We start from the raw sequence: 18,631 nt of genomic DNA on the forward strand, positions 1-18,631 counted from the left end.
TACTGCTAGGCTAGTGCTTGTCAGCCCTGCTAGGGAGAGGATGATAGGACTAGTTTAATGGCCACTAACCTGAAAGTGTTTTGTGTTAGGACATTTGCCAGTCTCTGTTCATCTGGATTCTCTCTTGGCTGTTACTGCTGGCTGTTATTTACAGGCATGCAGGCGCACACTGAATGGAGGAATTTAGTGATTTAGAACCAGAGGGAGTCCAGGCAACATAGGGGTAGAGAGAGGCCTTGTATAATGAGAATCCGCATATATACAATTGAAAGGTGAATGGACAGATGAGTTTAGTTTGTGTGATATGCAAAGTTCTGAACACTAGTTATTTCCTGTGGTGAGTTTAGACTCAAGTTTCTAACTAGCTTGAAAGCTGTTAGGACTTTGCCCTTATATTTCACATGATGTTGGTTGGGTTTTTTTTGTTGTTGTTGTTGTTTTATATTAGGTGTTGATTGTGAGATAGGATAAAATAAATTTGAACTTTTAATCATGTGTACCCTTCTGGAACCTGGCTTTCTTAAGTATGGAAATCTAGTTTTGGTTTCTTAACAATATAGTTAAAAATGTTGGCAATGTATAAGTAGGCTTAATCTGGTATAACTTTACTACAACTAAGCTTTCCTTTCCTTATTTGGTAGACTAGCAAGTGGACCACCAGATCTAAGATGTTGTTTACTACATCAGAAGCTACAGGTAATGATTCTCCATAGCACATACACGCACACATTTACATAATTTACATGTATGTGCAAAACTTGAAGCTTACTCTAACACTTAAAGTGTAGGAATGACTTATATAGGCTGTTTTCCTTGTGTTGCTATGCACTGCTTATAATCCCTGTAATTTGTCTTAGGAGAGAGAAGAGAGAAATACTGAAGCAATTGATATGTATTGCTTTTCTCTTAATTCAACCATAAATGCTATTTCTGGGGTTTTTTTTTTGTTTTTGTTTTTGTTTTTCAGATGTTGAATTGTTGTATTGAAAGGAAGAAAGCACGTGATGAAGGGAAAAAGATGAGCCCCTCAGATAGTATGACTAATGCCTATCCAGGGGATGCTGGGAAAGCTGGAGGCCAGCTAGGCCTGGACCATGTCAGAGACACAGAGAAGGACAAGGGGGAAGTAGGGAAGTCCTGGGACTCCTGGAGTGACAGCGAAGAAGAGTTTTTTGAATGTCTGAGTGATACTGAAGACCTTAAAGGAAACGGGCAGGAGAGTGGTAAGAAAGGTCTCAAGGAGCCGGTGAACTTAAAGCCAGAAGGACGCCTGCACCAGCACGGGAAACTCACCCTGCTGCATAATGGAGAGCCTCTCTACATTCCAGTGACCCAGGTAGGTGCACCCCTTTGTTGTTGGCTAGCTCCTTCCTCGAGGAGGTGATTGCTTTTGTTAGGCGAGATTGTTTAAAGTCTTTGTTTAGGTTTGGAACTTTCAGGTCTGCCAGTCTGAAATTGCCTAGTGTTTTGAAGCCTTAGTAGATAGTACTTATCTAAGGGGATTTATTGATTCGTTAAGAATTCTATACAATGTGTTTTGATCATACTTAGCCTCACCTTCTCCCCACCACTGTACCTCCCCGACCTTCCCTAACTTGTGCCCTCCCCTTTTTTTTTTTTTTTTTAATAGCCCATCAACTCCAATTTTTTTGCCCATATACTCCTTGGTTATGGGGCCCTCCCCTGCAGCATGGTTGGCCTACCAGAACCTACACCCTTAAAGAAAACTAAGTCTCTCCTACCTGGAAGCCATCATCTGTCCGTGGCTCCTCAGCCACATGTCAGGGCTCATGAACCCCTTCCATTCCATGTTGGAATGTTGACTGGCTTGATCCTCTGCAGGCGGCTACAGCTGCTGTGAGTCAACGAGTGGCTGTGTCGTGTCCACAAGATGCTGTGTGCCCCTCCTTCACAGTGGACCGTGAGCCTTGTGGAATTATTGGTTCTTAAACTGTATTTTCATGGGTATAGATGAAATTCTTGGAGTACTCCAAATACAGACTGGAAAGAGCAAAAACAATAACCCTTCAGTTAGGGCTGTCTTTATTTCTTAAACATGTTTTAAAGTCATTTTATACCATTTGAACAGCAACTCAGAATCTAGGGAAGAACAATTCATTTTTGGTGGTTGGTTTTGCCTAAGTGATATGTAAATACTTACTATGTTTTTAAAAAAAAGCAGGCTCCTGCTCACTGGTTCAGTTCTTATCTTCAGAAGTAACTATTATTACTAGTTCGAGTTATGTTTTTTATACTTGTTCCTTTGTATTTATGTGTGCATATTGATACTTATGATTTGGTTTCATTTCTGAATGTGTGCACTGATATGCAGCTTGTTTATCCTGTCAGTAGGATCACCTCATGCCATTAAATGTACATCTGTGTCATTTATAATTGCTGCATATTATTCTAACATGTCGAAGTCCTACAGCTTATTTAATTATTCCTGTCAATCACTATGTGTGTCATTTGCAAGGTTTTGCTCTTTTAAATAGTATGTATCATGAGTCCCTGCCATCATTTACATTAAAAAATGGTATCACTAGGTAAGTGGATCAATGTTATCAAGTTTCCCTTTAAACAGGTTACACCTGGTTTACATTCTCATCGGTGGTAAATTAAAGGGTAAAGAAATAGTAATTTTCACACTCTTTCCCCTTTTCATAGGTATAGATGGAATGCTTAGTATGTGTTGACACACTGTAGCTATGGCAGTTTAGCAAGAAATTACATTAAGGTTCTAGCACTGAAATTACTTACATTTTATATCACTTTCATCAACTATGTTTCCAGTCCGTATCATTGTCAGTGGTGTAGGATCTTTTATTTTTTATTGTTTTTAAGAAAATGCTTCCTATGAAACCTTGGCTAGTCTAAAAGTCACCTAACTCACTTTGTAGATAAGGTTGTCTCAAACTATTAGAGATCTGCTTGCTCTCTTGTTTCTCAAGTGCTGGAATTAAAGGTATGCACTACCATGCCTGGCTATGTCCCTGACTTTTGATGAACCTAAGTATCTGTCAGTGTTCACTGGGCATGACTTCCTGTGAATTGACTGGTTTAGATATCTTGAAATGTTTTAGTAGTGATTACTGAACTAAGTGTTAAGTCTCTAAGTGTATAAGTATGAACTGAATGTATAAGGTATAAGTATAACCTAAGTACATAAGTCTCTAAGTGGTTGATAGATGTGTATCCTCACCAATAATGCATGTGATTATTTTATGTAATTCCCTTCACTTGATGTGTCATGGGTTCACATACAAAAATAAAATAGATAATAAATGGAACTACTTGTAGTATATGTTCATAGACAGTATTGTCCTGATTAGTGTTTGCCAATGTGAGACAAACAAGAGACACCTGGGAAGAGGACACCTCACTGGAGGAGTTGCCTCTATTGGATTAGCCCGTAGCCAAGTCCATAGGCCATTTTCTTAATGATTGATGTCAGGAAGCCCACTGGGTGGTTCTGTTTTTTTTTTTTTTTTTTTTTTTTTTTTTTTTTTTTTTTTGGTTTTTCGAGGCAGGGTTTCTCTGTGTAGCCCTTGGCTGTCCTGGAACTCACTCTGTAGACCAGGCTGGCCTCAAACTTAGAAATCCGCCTGCCTCTGCCTCCCAAGTGCTGGGATTAAAGGCGTGCGCCACCACGGCCCGGCGGTGGTTCTGTCTCTAGGCAGGTTGTATAAAGAAGCAGGCTGAGCAAGGCATGGAGAGCAAGCAGCAAATAACCTCCCTTCATGGTCTTAGCTTCAGTTCCTGCTTCCAAGTTCTAGCCCTGAGTATCTGCTCTGACTTCCCTCAGCGATGGTTTTGACTTGAGACTTATAAGATAAAATAAACCCTTTCCTCAAGTTGGTTTTGTTTAGCATTGCCATGGCAACAGAAACCTAACTAGGGCAGCCAGGGTTGGTACTGAATTCACTGTGAAGGTGAAAATGATCTTAAACTCTTAGTCCTTTAGCCATCATCATCTTTCAAGTGCCATCATTCACTTATAGTATGTGTTTATATGGGTAATTCATTTCAGCATAGTTTTATTTTGGATTCATGTTGTTTTGGGTCATTCATGTTTATTATTTAGTGATTTTTCTATTCCTTCCCTTCCATCCTGTGACATCACAGCTACAGGTCAATAAAAAGTAGCTCCTTACTATCAGGAGTTAGTTAGGGCCTCTGCTCTGAAGTGTAGCGCTCCAGTAGAAGCTCATGGAATCTGTTTGTTACATTTTGCATTTCGTTACATTTTTTCAAATGTGTATGCTATGGCTGCATAAGCAGAAACATTTTATCCTATGTTTATGGTCCTGCTGTGTCTCTAAAGAGCCACTGGTGACTTTTGTCCTTTTGCGTGTTACAGGAACCAGCACCCATGACAGAAGATCTGCTGGAAGAGCAGTCTGAGGTCTTAGCAAAGTTAGGGACATCTGCTGAGGGGGCGCACCTCCGAGCACGCATGCAGAGTGCCTGTCTCCTCTCCGATATGGAGTCTTTTAAGGTAGGTCACACTTCCAGAGCTCTGGGTCTGTTTTCAGCTATTTTGGGATGAAACTGTGAACAACACTAAAAAGTGACATGAAGGCTATGTCTTAAGTGTTTGGATTTATTACTTGTTACAAAATGCTACTTCCAACCCCCAAAGGACATGTCAGACTCACTTCTTAGGTTTGAAAAAGAACGTCAACCTGCTTTCTAACGCTGAGAATTGAATATTCTGTGTGTTAGGGATGTTGTTTTCTTTTGTGTGTGCTCAGCCAGTTTAAGGCTTTGGGAACTTCAGGGATTTAAATGTGGATTATTTTATGCAACAAACACGTGTGCCACATACTATGAGTAGTTAGGGGGAAATACAGTATTTATTTAGTCTATTGAGCTTGTGAAAGAAGATTTCTGTATAACTAACTAGTCTTCAGGAGATGCAAGGTCCGAGGGAAGTGGCTGAACTGTTGAGCAGGTATGGGAACTTTCTCAGAAAAGTCAGTATTTTGGAAAAGTAGGTATTTGCTACCTGGAGGGGTTACTGTGGCCTTGGATAAAGGCTTGGGTGTGCAACACCCCACATTCAGGGAACAGTGGCATTTGAGCACAGAAGAGACTACAGACAGTGCCGTGCTTTTAACATTGTGCTTGCAGAACTGCTGCTGCTCATTAAATTCTTTGGACTAAGCTGAGTACCTAAAAATTTATAATAACTTTTTTTTTTAAGATTTATTTATTTATTCAGCCGGGCAGTGGTGGTGCACGCTGAATAATCCCAGCACTCTGGAGGCAGAGACAGGCGGATTTCTGAGTTTGAGGCCAGCCTGGTCTACAGAGTGAGTTCCAGGACAGCCAGAGATACACAGAAAAACCCTGTCTCAAAAGACCAAAAAAAAAAAAAAAAAATTTTATTCTATATATGTGTGATACTGTCACTGTCTTCAGACACACCAGAAGAGGATATTCAATCCCATTACAGACGGTTATGAGCCACCATGTGGTTGCTGGGAACTGAACTCATGACCTCTGGAAGAGCAGTCAGTGCTCTTAACAGCTGAGCCATCTCTCCAACCCTTATAATAATTTTAACCAGAAAGTAGAGGCACATGCATACGATGGTTCTCAGGAATACAGCTTTGTGGGATAGATGCCCTTAAAAGTAAGTAGTTAACTCTAAAAATATGAGTGGCCTTTCCCTTTCTGTAGGAACAATTTACTATTAGAACTGCTTAGAGAACCCAGAGTAGGGCGTGGCTGTGTGCCCGAGGCACCCATACATCATAAGGGCCATCCCTTATAATTAATTCTTTAACAGTAAAAAGAGGATAAGCCATGGCTGAGGTACCTGGCCTGCCTGGTATGTTACTAAGAACTTGGGGCAGGGGAGGGCTGTAGTACAAAGTCTTCACTAGTCTGTAACATAGGAGCTGAATATTGCTTTCTGCCGAGCCTTTACAAGTCAGATGGTATGCTGCATGGGTAGGATCCAGACCTTTGTGCATAAATCCTAGTCACTGTTGAAAACCATGGCACAGCCTTACAAGAATGGATACTATGGGGCTGGAGAGATGGCTTAGCAGTTAAGAGCACTGGCTGTTCTTCTAGAGGACCCAGGTTCAATTCCCAGCACTCAGGAAAAACAAAACAACAAAAACCAAAACGGGTTCTACAGTTCGAGTGAAGAGTTTCCTTCTGGTTCCTTAGGCTCCCCGGGGTTAAGAATGATGACACCAAGCCCCATGAGTTTAGCCATCACATTTGAAGCAAAGTATTCTCTCCAACAGTGCTACATGCCCACCCTTAGTACTCTGCTAACAATACTGCGTACTTGAAGAAAGACCTCCCTGTCTCTCCAGAAGCAGTGTGAGGCTGATTTATCTTCTAGGTTTGAAAGTAGAATTGCTGAAAAGTTTTTGGCATACATTATTATGAATTCTAAGTAGTTGTGCTGGAATTTTAATGTTTGCTTTTAGACACCTGAACAATGATAGTGGGGTTTCAGTTCCTTAATAGCATAGACGTAGTTTAGATAGAGGTGTTTTGTGTGAAGCCTTAGAGTTTGCTTACTGAATAGAATATGTGTGAGGGAGGCTAGCTGGTATTTATGCCAGTGTTGGTACTGCCTAACTCCAGAGGGTACAGTTTCTGTCACTTTGTTATTCTGGTTGTGCTGTGTATTATTTAATTCTCTACACTTTATTTATTTACTACTTTGTTCAGTACTGAGTAGCTAATACTACAAAGTTTGAACAAAGTCATCAGATAAAAATGGTGCTTTTTTGGTTTTTGGTTTTCCTGTAATTTGAGCAATACTTGTGGTGCTTTAATGCCTCCTATTTTAAGTGTGATGTTCAAACTTCAAGTGGGAATATAATTTTGCACTAGGCTTGTCTGAAAATGCTGATTTTGTTTTGTTTGTTTTGTGTTAGGCAGCTAATCCAGGCTGTATTCTGGAAGATTTTGTGAGGTGGTACTCACCAAGGGACTACATTGAGGAGGAGGTGACTGATGAGAAGGGCAATGTGGTCCTAAAGGGGGAGCTGAGTGCCCGTATGAAGATCCCCAGCAACATGTGGGTAGAAGCCTGGGAAACTGCTAAGCCTGTTCCAGCGAGACGCCAGAGGAGACTGTTTGATGATACCCGAGAGGCTGAAAAGGTACTAGGAATTACCAGTAAACCTTAGATATGAGAATTGTTCTTACTTAACAAGCAAAGCACTGACATTTAGTAAACGTTTTGTACCTAATGTTACATTTAAGATTTTAGAGCTAGTTGTAAAGGCAGCCATGGTTTATATGGAACATTTGCATTATACTGTCTTATACTTTATATCAGAAGTGTTAAAAATGATCATGTCCTTAGAGTTCCACCAAAGTATTTACTAGGGAAATAATGAGAGAAACAGGGATCTGTGTACACGAGTGTTGTTCAGCGTCTTCAGTGAAGAGGGAGAAAACCAAACTTTATAAGAAAATACTTGAAGTTCTAGAGAATAGTGGCCCTGCCTGGTCCCTGACTGCCCCTCCTATCACTCCACTGATTAAATCCATGCCTTTTATAGAGATTTTATAGAGATCTTCAGATTAACAGTGAGTAGAGAAACGAGGCAGATTTCAGTGGTGCTCCTGGTGCTGCAAGCTTGTGGATGTGTCAGGTGGGGGCAGGAATCCTGAAAGTCATCAAAAGAGCCACCTCAGCGGAGCACTAGCAGAGGAGCCACCTCAGTGGAGCACTAGCAGAGGAGCCACCTCAGTGGAGCACTAACAGAGGAGCCACCTCAGTGGAGCACTAACAGAGGAGCCACCTCAGTGGAGCACTAACAGAGGAGCTACCTCAGCGGAGCACTAACAGAGGAGCACTGAAAGAAGCTGCCATTGTTAGATGCTGTATAATGGTTCTTCAGGACCCCAGAGGCCAGGGCAGGCCAAGGAGATTATGTGGTCTTGTTGCCTCTTAGTGCCTCAGTTATCGGACAAGGTGATCTTACACACGTCTCTCAGGTTCTGCCGGCTGTATAAAAAGTGCTGAATATCAACCAAGTACATAATACTTGGTAATAATCCTGGACAGCTGTGACTGGAATGCATTTGCTATACTTAACTGTAAGCCAACCGTGTTATCCTGGCACAGCCTCAGATGTCTGTTGTTTACCATGTCTTTTGATTGATCAAGAGGCTATAATATCCAGCGACTGACATAGCAGTTTGGTTTGTCTTACGTAGTCTTTCATGTTCATACATAATGAAATCAATGGTGAATTTCTCAGAACATATTCCATCTTTTAGTAGTGCACAGCTTTCTATAGAAAAGAGACGATAACCCCTTAGGGACAGAAAAAGGATGAGAAAGAAGTAAGAGGGGAAGATTAAGTACTCTACAGAGATGAAAGACAGTGCTCCACCTCCCCACTGCTTGCCTTCCGTTATAGAAACTGCAGAAGGTGGTGGTTTCCATTTGTGATGCTACCAAAATAGAGAAGGGCAGCACACACACAGTAGCATTGTAAGCCCTACAGATAGCTTTGTTTTACTCAACATCATAGTGTTTTGATGACAGCATCATCATGAAGGCTTGTAGGTCCAGAGCCACACACACTCTCTTTACAGGCATTGTAAAGAGGAAAAGAAGTAGGGGGAAGGGAAGGAAAAGTTCACATGGCACCAGCAGCGGGAAGAGACACTACTAGGAGGGAGAGTCCTCTCTACCCTAGACTGGAGCCGTGGCAAGACTTACTGAGCCTTATTCCCAGAGCCACTGGTGAGCCGCCCTCTGGAATCACAAGTGTTACAGAACTTCATGCTGAAACCTGGCCAGTCAGATGTCTCTTGATTGTAGAAAAGGACCTCTGCATCAGAGCCTCACAGTACTGATGTGAAATGTAATAGGGGACAATCTGCAAAGCCATTAGACTGGTTTCAAGTGGTATGATGCCAACACCATGGAGTGACAGCGCAGAGCTAGGGCACACTGTCTCTGACACTGCTGTATGAATGCACAGAGTGCTGGCCAACACCAGTGACCTGAACGTGACCTCAAAAGATTACAAGTGCAGCAATACCACTTCAGTCCCTCAAGACCTGTTCAAAGTTGAGCCCAGCATCTGTGAACTGGTCTGAGAAGGCTTGCCCAGGGATATGACAAGCATTGTGGAGCTCAGGAAGAATGCCAAAAGAAGTCAGCCATCTGTAATTCCAGTTCCAGAACGTCTGATATTTCTCTGGCCTCCAGGCACACATGTGATATACACAGGCATGTACAGGTAAGACATTCATACACACAAAATAAAAAGTCTTTAAAAAGAAAAATAAAGCCAGAGGTTACAAGTCCTGAATGAATTCTAAGACAACATTAAACAGGTAAACGAAATAGGAAGACAACAAGAAGATAGGAAATTGGAAATCAAGCAAGCAGAGAACAATGTTGGAAATGAAAATTCATCAAGAAGGGGAACATTTGAGATGTATGGAATACTATGGGAAGACCAGATCTAAGAATTAATGCCTTTTCATGCTAAAGGCACAGAAAACACTTTCATTAAAATTATAGCAGAAATTACCCCAAATCTAGATGCCCATCTATGATCAGGGGGCATTTAGAATTTTAAGTAGACAACACTGAAGAAAAACATTCTGTATTGTATTATAGTCGAAACAGTTCATGTACAGAACAAAGAAGGTATATTAAAAGTTGCAAAAGAGAAAAAACGGCAAGATGCATGTAAATGCAGGCCCCTAAGAATAATAGCTAACCTCAACAGAAAACTTCAAAGACAGGATGAATTGAAACGATGAATCTGAAGCTGTGAAAGATGGCTGCTGCCAGTCCTGACTACTATGCCCCACCCTAATCTTGCATAATTGAAGGAGAAATTAAAACTCCACATGATAGTCAGAAGTCTGGAGGGATAGACTTGGTGGGTCTTGGGGTGAGCTGTAAGGAGGCAATGGTGGGTGGATGACATAAAACAATGTATAACATTTCCAGACAATATTTTAAAAAATCAGTCTGACAGAATTCATGGTTCCTACACTAGCGCTATAGAAGATATTTGAAGAATTCATTTTTATTGAAGCTATAGAAACATACCCGCAAACCACACTTTGGTGCTATCATAGGGTGCTAGGGAACTGGGTATCCACATGCACAATAGTGAAGCTAGGTGCTTGACTTTCACTGTGTATAAAAACCACCTCCAAATGGATCAGAGAGCCAAAACTCTGAAACTGTTAGGTTAGGGGAAACACTTCAGGATACACAGGCACAGGGCAGGACTTTCTGAAAAGAACTCCAGTCACTCAGGAAATAACGCCAGCAGTTGACGATTGAGACCGCATGAGCTTGGAAAGCTTCAGAAGACCTTCGTGTCTCAGAGAAGATTATAACTAGTATATACAAAGAACTCACAAAACTAAACAATATGTCAAACTACCCAGTCAGAAAATGGGCCAATAACAGTTTTCTATATAGCAACTAGTAGAAATCATATATATATATATATATATTATATATATATATATATATAATATATATATCCACTCAGATATAGATTAATTTTCTCATTATATAAGCAAGAGGAATATAAAATATTCATAAACTTAAATACTTGAAATTTGAAGAAAAATCTCAAAAATACCCGAATATATAGAACATTATTAAAGTCATTTTTTAAAAAAGATTTATTTATTTATTTTATATATGTGAATACACTGTAGCTGTCTTCAGACACAGCAGAAGAGGGCATCAGACCCCATTGCAGATGACTGTGAGCCACCATGTGGTTGCTGGGAATTGAACTCAGGACCTCTGGAAGAGCAGTCAGTGCTCTTAACCGCTGAGCCATCTCTCCAGCCCCTATTAAAGTCATTTTTACCTCACCATAATTACAAGGAAAATCCCAAAAGGTGTTGTTATGAACCCAGATGAGTTGATACTAATGTTCATTTGGAAAAGTAAACATAAAAGCCTCAGAGTGTGGGACTGACACACAGTTGGCTGTAAATGGATTTCTTTTTAGAGTGGTGAAATACTCCTAAATGTTAGGCTGTACTACTCACTGTACAGTGCTGAATTGTGTTCTTTAAATGAATGAACTCTTCTTAATAATAAGCATGTAAAAACAGCTCAGGCTAGACTGAAAAGAAGAAACCACCAGGGAATAGGTCTGGCTTCACGTTTAACCAATGTGGTATTAGTGCTGTAATGCCCTAATGAAACAGACTACTAAATTTGCAAGTCCATGTAACAAGCCAGCATGTCAGAAAGATGGCTTCTCAGTGTCTCTGTCTCACGTTGCTGTTGGGATAACTAGATGGCTGCTTTGTGGAAGGTCACATGACATTTGCAGTTGGGAAGTAGAGGGGAGTGTGCATGCTGATGCCCAGCTCAAGTTCTTCTTGTTATTCAGTCAGGACTCCGGACTGTGGGATGGTGCCACTTACTCTTAGGTCCAGTTTCATATGGTAGGCATCCTAGTTTAGATAGATAGTCCCTCACAGACAAGCCCAGAGGTTTGTCTCCCAAGTGACTAACTAGAATAGCCATCACACTCTAACCCACAAATAAAAGTCTACCACCATTCAGTGGCCAAGACTGTAAAAGGTATGTGAATGGTTTTTAAGAAAGAAATTCCATCTGTATTTCTTGTTTTAATGGACATAGAGACAGACAGAAAGTGGACAAGTTCTGGGTAGTATCCTTCTATTTAGTGTTGAAACCCATAAAGATCTTTGTAATCCCATTGTGAGGTGCTGCTTCTACTTACTACTAACAGCTACACAGGGAGTCTATGTACTGTACATGTCTCTTTATGTTTACAAGAAGAAACAGTTTCTACTCTGTAAAAAAAGAAATTACAGATTGTGTAAGATTGCTAACAATGTTTAGAAATACTGAGAAAATCAAGTAACAAAATAACACTTACACATTCATTATTACTGGGTATATCTAATGCCCTAAAGAAAAATCCCGATTGACAAACGCTGCTGTTAACTGTCATGTTGGTGTTGTGACTTACAGATTGTCCTCATTCTCTGCATGTTCCTACTTTGCATGTGTAACAAAGACTTGGAAAGTCAAAGAACATAGTCATTATAGTTCCTACGTGCTTTCAGTGGCAGACGCTGGCCTCCGCCATAGCTGCTGAGGTCAGGCTGAGGTCAGGCTTCTGTGCCCCAGGCATGCCAACTGCACTATTTCTGTGTTCTCTGTGTCCCCCTCAGGTGCTGCACTACCTGGCCATGCAGAAGCCTGCAGACTTGGCCAGGCACCTCCTGCCTTGTGTGATTCATGCATCTGTTCTCAAGGTAAAGGAAGAAGGTAAATGTCTCAGTTGGTCAGTCCCTAAGCACATTTCCAAAGAAGGGCTTTTGGTTTCGTTTTTAACCGTGGCTTTGATTTTTTTTTTTTTTTTTTTAAATAAATAGAAAGTCTGGAAAACATTCCTTCTGTTAAGAAGATTATAAAGCAGGTCATAGCCCATTCCAGCAAAGTCCTGCACTTCCCCAATCCTGAAGACAAGAAATTGGAAGTAAGTGTTTGTTCTGTCAGGGTCTTGCCAAGAGCTCCCCCACCTGGCAATAATTACTTTACATTTTTCTTAAAGCTGTGTTTTACAGTTTTTTTTTTTTTACACTCATTTTTGGATGGTGAAGTCGGTATGCATGCATGTCACAGGATATGTAGAGGTCAGAGGACAGGGGAACTGGTTCTCTCCTTCCTGTGACTCGGGACGTAAGACTTAGTGACAAGCACCTGTCCCTGGTGGGCCATCTCATTGGCTCCTAAAAAGGCTAAAAGGCTCTCCATCTCTCTCAGTGCTTGTGCCTCCCTCTCTATACCAGGAAATCATCCTTCAGATCACTACTGTGGAAGCTATAATAGCCCGAGCCCGGTCCCTGAAGGCCAAATTTGGAACTGAGAAATGTGAGCACGAGGAAGAAAAGGAAGATCTCGAAAGGTACTATTGCTTGTGGGCCTCCGTTTATCCACAGGAGGGCCTGCTGCTGAGAGAGGATGGCATGGCGGCTGGCTCATGGCTTTAATCCCAATACTTAAAGGGCTGAAGCAAGAGGTTACTTTGAATAGCCTGCAATATGTAGTGAGCTGTTCAGGTTAGCCAGGGCAGAACCAGCAACAAAAGAACAAAATGAAATATTCTGCCCTCTGATAATAGACAGAGAAATGTGGAGTTCTCTTAGGATAAGAGCTGTGCTAAGTTCCCACCAGGTGATTCTATTACTCCCACTTGTCTGTGGGTGGGTTTAGGAGACCTTGCCAATGAGGCTACCTCAAGAGCAGCCTGACCCTTCCCTCCTCCTCCTCTAGGTTTGTCAGCTGCCTGCTGGAGCAGCCTGAAGTATCAGTCACTGGGGCAGGAAGAGGACCTGCTGGCCGAACTATCCACAAGCTGTTTGTGAATGCTCAGAGGGTATGTGAAAGTCCTCCTCGGCTACTTGTGGCCCGGGGTGGTGGTCTGAGTCCCACACCAGGGTGACTGCACAGCAAGGCACGGGCTCCAGGGTTCCTGAGACTTTGAGATGCTCTGGGTTAAGGAAAGTGATGAGTATTTCAGACCTAACTATGGAAATGAGAAGGCTCGCACACCCATTGTTCTAGAAGCTTGTAGGGATTTTTAGCAATGGCCAGAGCTATGGTATGGGAAAAGGTGTGTATAGCCTCAGTTTCCGACTAGTCTGTAATAGAGATTGCATCAAAAGGAAAAGGATTGCAGGCTGTGAAAACTGTATAAACAGCTTCAGCACAGGAGGAAATCCAGTTTGGGGTACACACATACACACACACACACACACGAAAATGCAGTATTCCTTTGGGGCACATTAATATTGACAGGTGACAGTATGATGTGCACTAAATACAGTTTTCACTGACCTGGAACAAGATGACACTGGAAACAAGGACACCAGCTCAGCCTTGAAATAGTCATTCTCCACCAAGTAAGAATGTTCTTGCTGCACACATGGGCTTTCTTAGGGTTACTATTGCTGTGATAAAACACTGAGACCAAAATCAATTTGGGGAGGAAATCCCTGGAGCAAGAACTCAGACTGGGCAGGAGCTGATGCAGAGGCCATGGAGGGGTGCTGCTTGCTCCCCATGACTTGCTCAGCCTGCTTTCTTATAGAACCCAGGAATACCCCAAACCCCTTATCAATCAGTAAATAAGAAAATTCCCTACGGGCTTCCTCAGAGCTGCATCTTATGGAGGCATTTCCTCAATTGAGGCTCCCTCCTCTCAGATCACTGTAACTTGTGTCAAATTGACATAATCTAACCAGAACATGGACTAGCATTTGCATCGTCCCTATTGAGAAACTCAAAGATACAGTCAAACACATTGTTCTGAATGTTGAAAGCTAAACACAAACTTACCTTATTGGCTTATAAATTAATGACGTGTAGGAGGAGGCAGCACTGATCTGCTTTGTCCTCCTCTCTGATTCTGTTCTCACATGTTGTACATCTCCACCATCATCACACACAGGCTGACAAGAGTGTCCTTGTCACCCCTGCTGCAGCTTCTCCTCAACAGGGAAGACTCAAACTCTTTACTGATTTTTAAGAAAATCGTGAGTTAAGAAGTTTTAAAATCAGAAATGTCTAGGTTTTTAGTGTTAAGAGTGTTGCTTGTTTGGGGTGATCAGAATCATTCCCCTCAACTGGGGCAGCCTCCTCAGTCCTTTCCTAACCACACAGTGGCTAGGAAACCGAAGATCATTTCAGTCTCACGTCTTACACACCAAAGCATGTTTCATCACTCGGGCTGCTGTGATCTGTATTGTTTCTATTTAGGTTGTTTGTCACAGCCGAGAGGAGGGTGCTGCCTTCTAGGGTCCTCCCTATGGACCTCATGTTGTGAGTGTGTCTCACACAGTGCAACACGTCACAGTCTACCCTGGTAGTCAGTGCTTTCAGGGACCCATGTAATGATCAGTACATTGTTGTGTTTTAACTCAGCTCTAGCTGTCTGACTCCAGTGAACTGTTGAGTTTATGTAACTTCTCATGATGAGCAGATACTTGTACCAATTTTACTAAAGAATGAAGATTTAATTGTATTTAAGGCATAGCTGAATTTTTATAACACATTAGACCTTTTCTTCAGAATTATACATTGTAGGCCCAGTGACACAGCTCAGGGGTAAACACAGGTCTGTTGGGCAGTTTATTCTCCAGACCCTACATGGTAAGTGGAGAGAAGCCACTCCTGAACGTTGTCCTCTGACCTCCACATGTGTGCTGTGGCATATGCACATATGATCGCCCCACCCCCAACCCAAAGTGTAAAATATTAAAATTCTGAAGTGTAATAAAGTTGACTGAGACTATATAGGTCTGGGTATGTATATATTTAAATAGAATTCAGCAAAAAATGGCTGCTTTCTTCCAGTCTTGCTAAGTTGAATTATTTCTACACATCTGTCCTTAAATATATGGTTTGTCTGTCAAGCCACCTTTTGAAACAGCATCTTGTTTGAAAGAGTGAGGGTTTTCAGTCATTTCCTCATTAAATGACCCCTTCACCGGTTGGGCCATCAGATGCATGAGCCTGAGCGCTGGCCATGTCTGGTGTCTGGTGTGGTTTTGTGCGCCTTCAAGTACCTTGGATGGAGTCGTGCCCCACAGTGCATGCCGCTCCTGACGTGCCCTCAAGTCTGCCCAGCTCCTTAGCTCCCTCGGCCCCTTCATCACTGTTTCTTTTCTCACCTTTCTCAAGCTGACTGAATCTTCTGATGAGGTAACAACATGGCCTTATGTCCCTCATAGTTCTTTGTCCTTCCCCATCCCTCTAATTTCATTAGGTCATCTTAACTAACCATCTCTAACCGGCTGGATCTGGCATCCCCTCTGCCTGTACAGCTTAATGGGACTTCATGTTTCCATTGCCCAAAGAATTTTCCCAAGCAGTGGAATCATGGAAGGAGGACAGTATTGCGTTCTGAAGGCTCTGATTGGCTGCCCTGGTGCAGTTTGAATGAACAAGCAGTGCCTTCAAGCTTGAGCACTTTTCCTCTGTGGTGATTGCCATGGCCATCTGTTAGCTTGCTGTCACATTAGCTGCCCAGCAATCAAAGCCAGTGGTCCTGGTTCTAATTTGGCAAGATAATCTGAAAAAGAACTGAGAGAGCAGAGATAAAAATCGACTTTCCAGACTTGAGTAAGTCTGCCCTGTTAACGTCTAACTCAGACGGGAGTCACTGCCTGCTGATATGCAGGCACCAGTGCTGCTCCGCCATTGCTGAGGGGCCCTTGCTTTTCAGAGCAGGGTGCCAGCCACCCACCTCTGCTGCCTCACTAGTGCCCAAGCTTTTCCAGCTTTCTGCTTTTCTGTTTTTTTGTTCTTTTGAGCAATCATAACACACAGTGGACATAATGCATTTCCAAGTAACGCAGGTCATTGTGTGTTTCTTGTATTTATCCATCTGCCCTTGGGTAACTTAGCTTTCAACTGGCTCTTGAATTTGGTGTTTGGTTCTGTTCAAGGCTGCCGCAGTAGCTCTGCCAGAGGAGGAGCTGAAGAGGTCAGGCTGCCCAGAGGAGAGAAGGCAGACCTTGGTGTCAGACTTCCCACCACCTGCAGGCCGGGAGCTGATCCTGAGGGCCACTGTGCCACGACCTGCTCCCTACTCCAAGGCCCTGCCACAGCGCATGTACAGCGTGCTCACCAAGGAGGACTTCAGACTTGCCGGTGCCTTTTCCTCAGACACCTCCTTCTTCTAGGGGGAGGATGAGAGGCAGCTCCTGCCATGGGCACCTGAGACGACTTTGTCAAACCAGCAGCAGGAGTCACACCAGCATCCAGAGGCATCTCTAGTACCAAGCTTGAGCCAGATGGATAGATTAGAGGTGTCAGAGACTTCCACCTGGGGGAGACGGCCTGTGTTGGGGGAAACTACGCATCAGCAGCAGGCCTCTCACGTTGGGGAGACAGTCATACAGTCATCTGTGTAGACACTTAGTGGCTGGCCTTATTAGTATTATACATGCAAGATAGATTATCTGTTAACATTCTGGATATTTGGTGGTAGAGCCTTTAGTCTCAGAATCTGTGTTTTTAAACTGCCATGTGACATTCTGTTTATTCAGTCACCAGATGGATGGTCAGCTTTATTATGCTATTTGATGAGCATTTGAATATTCCAGGAAGAAAACTAGAATTTCAGTTTTGTTTTCCCGTGTCACTAACCAAATGTATTTCTTTTGATCAATCTGTACATGAAATGTGGCTGCAGATTAGCGCTTTCTCTCTGTGTCTGTCTTATAGGCTCTCCTAGTCCTCTTGGTTGCACCCCTGCCTTTGCACTTTACGTCTCTGCGTTGCTGGCTAGGGATGATATTTAATGATGTCATATGACACATGTTGAACACACATCCTGGGAACATAGATCACCGAGCAGTTAGTGAGCTGTGGTGGGTGAGCCGAGGCAATGAATGACTCGGGCTGCTTGGCTCTTGTAGCTGTGAGCAGTTGGGGCTAAAGCACCCGGTGCAGGGTGACGGCTCTGTCCTCTGTGCAGCTCAGAGTGCATTCAGTACGCTGCGGGGCCTCTCCTGGGTGATTGTAAGTTATTCTGGGACCTAAAATTCCCACTTGAATCCAAAGTAAAAAATGGTTTTGCTGAAGTGTAAATTCCACCTGGTGACTTTTAGAAGTTAATAGACCCGCACAACCCCTGTGCTATTTTTATAAGAAAAAAAGAGTATATATATATATATTTATCTGTATGTTGTGCACAGACGCATGTCTGTCTGTGAATAGGAGGGCCAGGGGCCGACCCCTAGGCTTCACACTGCTCTCTCCTCTGAAATGTTGGACTTTGCTTCTTAGAAACTCAGATACGGGCTGAGGCCTGAGGGCCAGAACAACTAGAGGACAGCAGTGTCTGCTTTTCTGGGTAGTGATGAGAGAACTCTACAATGTGGGGTTGGTCTAAAATAGCATTGTTTACCTAATAAAATGGACTTGTGATTTTCTTCCTGGGAGCCTTTCTGTTACTTCATCATTTCTGCTGCTTCAGCTGTTTCTGATGTCACTGGAAGTGTCTGCAGTCTGTCCTTTCTGCCTTTTGAAGTGTGGTTATCCAGTTGTTTTGGTCTTACTGCTATTCATTTCAGATATTAGAAAATACCCGCTGTATCAGTGTTGTACTAATGACATACAGACAAATGCTACAACGTGCAAAAAAGCTAGTGTGCAATGTCCCCCTTTGCTCTGCTCTTCCTGAGGGTGGGGGAAGACTGAACTAAGGCCACTGTAGCATAAGGTAGTTGGCCCAGGACAAGTCCATGAAGTGTGAAGCACAGAAAACTCTGAGCTGTGCTTAGAGGTGCTGCATGCACCCTGTGAGCCCACCCACTCTTCACTAGTGATGACCGGGCTAAACCATGAGGAGAAGGGTTTCTCAGGCTCAGGGTTGAGACCTGAAAAACAATACCTTCGGGTGTCCCCTGGCACACATGTACACATCTATAAGAAAATGTAAATGAAAATCTCAGAGCAGCACTATCTGCTCTTGTAGAGGACCCGTTTCAGATCTCAGCACCCCATGGTGGCTGACAACCATCCCTGATGCAGTCCCAGGATCCAGCACTCTCCTGCAACGTGCGCATATATGCAGGCACTCACGTAGTACAG

General features: G+C 42.8%; 1 protein-coding gene across 2 annotated transcripts in view; it reads left to right on the forward strand.

Annotated features, from left to right (window-relative positions):
- The window catches only part of Rab3gap1 (RAB3 GTPase activating protein catalytic subunit 1), a 62,203-nt gene extending 44,233 nt beyond the window's left edge, over positions 1 to 17,970 (forward strand). The window contains exons 16-25 of one of the 2 annotated variants that reach the window (XM_034512997.2): positions 642 to 696; positions 968 to 1,336; positions 4,361 to 4,498; positions 6,909 to 7,136; positions 12,199 to 12,295; positions 12,403 to 12,506; positions 12,820 to 12,935; positions 13,304 to 13,406; positions 15,713 to 15,733; positions 16,480 to 17,970. In XM_034512997.2, the coding sequence (XP_034368888.1) occupies positions 642 to 696; positions 968 to 1,336; positions 4,361 to 4,498; positions 6,909 to 7,136; positions 12,199 to 12,295; positions 12,403 to 12,506; positions 12,820 to 12,935; positions 13,304 to 13,406; positions 15,713 to 15,733; positions 16,480 to 16,716 (1,468 nt within the window). In that variant the 3' untranslated portion in view covers positions 16,717 to 17,970. The remainder of the gene's footprint in view (positions 1 to 641; positions 697 to 967; positions 1,337 to 4,360; positions 4,499 to 6,908; positions 7,137 to 12,198; positions 12,296 to 12,402; positions 12,507 to 12,819; positions 12,936 to 13,303; positions 13,407 to 15,712; positions 15,734 to 16,479) is intronic. The other variant, XM_034512998.2, reaches the window with a different exon arrangement.
- The last annotated feature ends 661 nt before the right edge of the window (positions 17,971 to 18,631 follow it).

Source organism: Arvicanthis niloticus, chromosome 10, assembly GCF_011762505.2.
Source record: "Arvicanthis niloticus isolate mArvNil1 chromosome 10, mArvNil1.pat.X, whole genome shotgun sequence".
Classification (NCBI taxonomy): Eukaryota; Metazoa; Chordata; class Mammalia; order Rodentia; family Muridae; genus Arvicanthis; species Arvicanthis niloticus.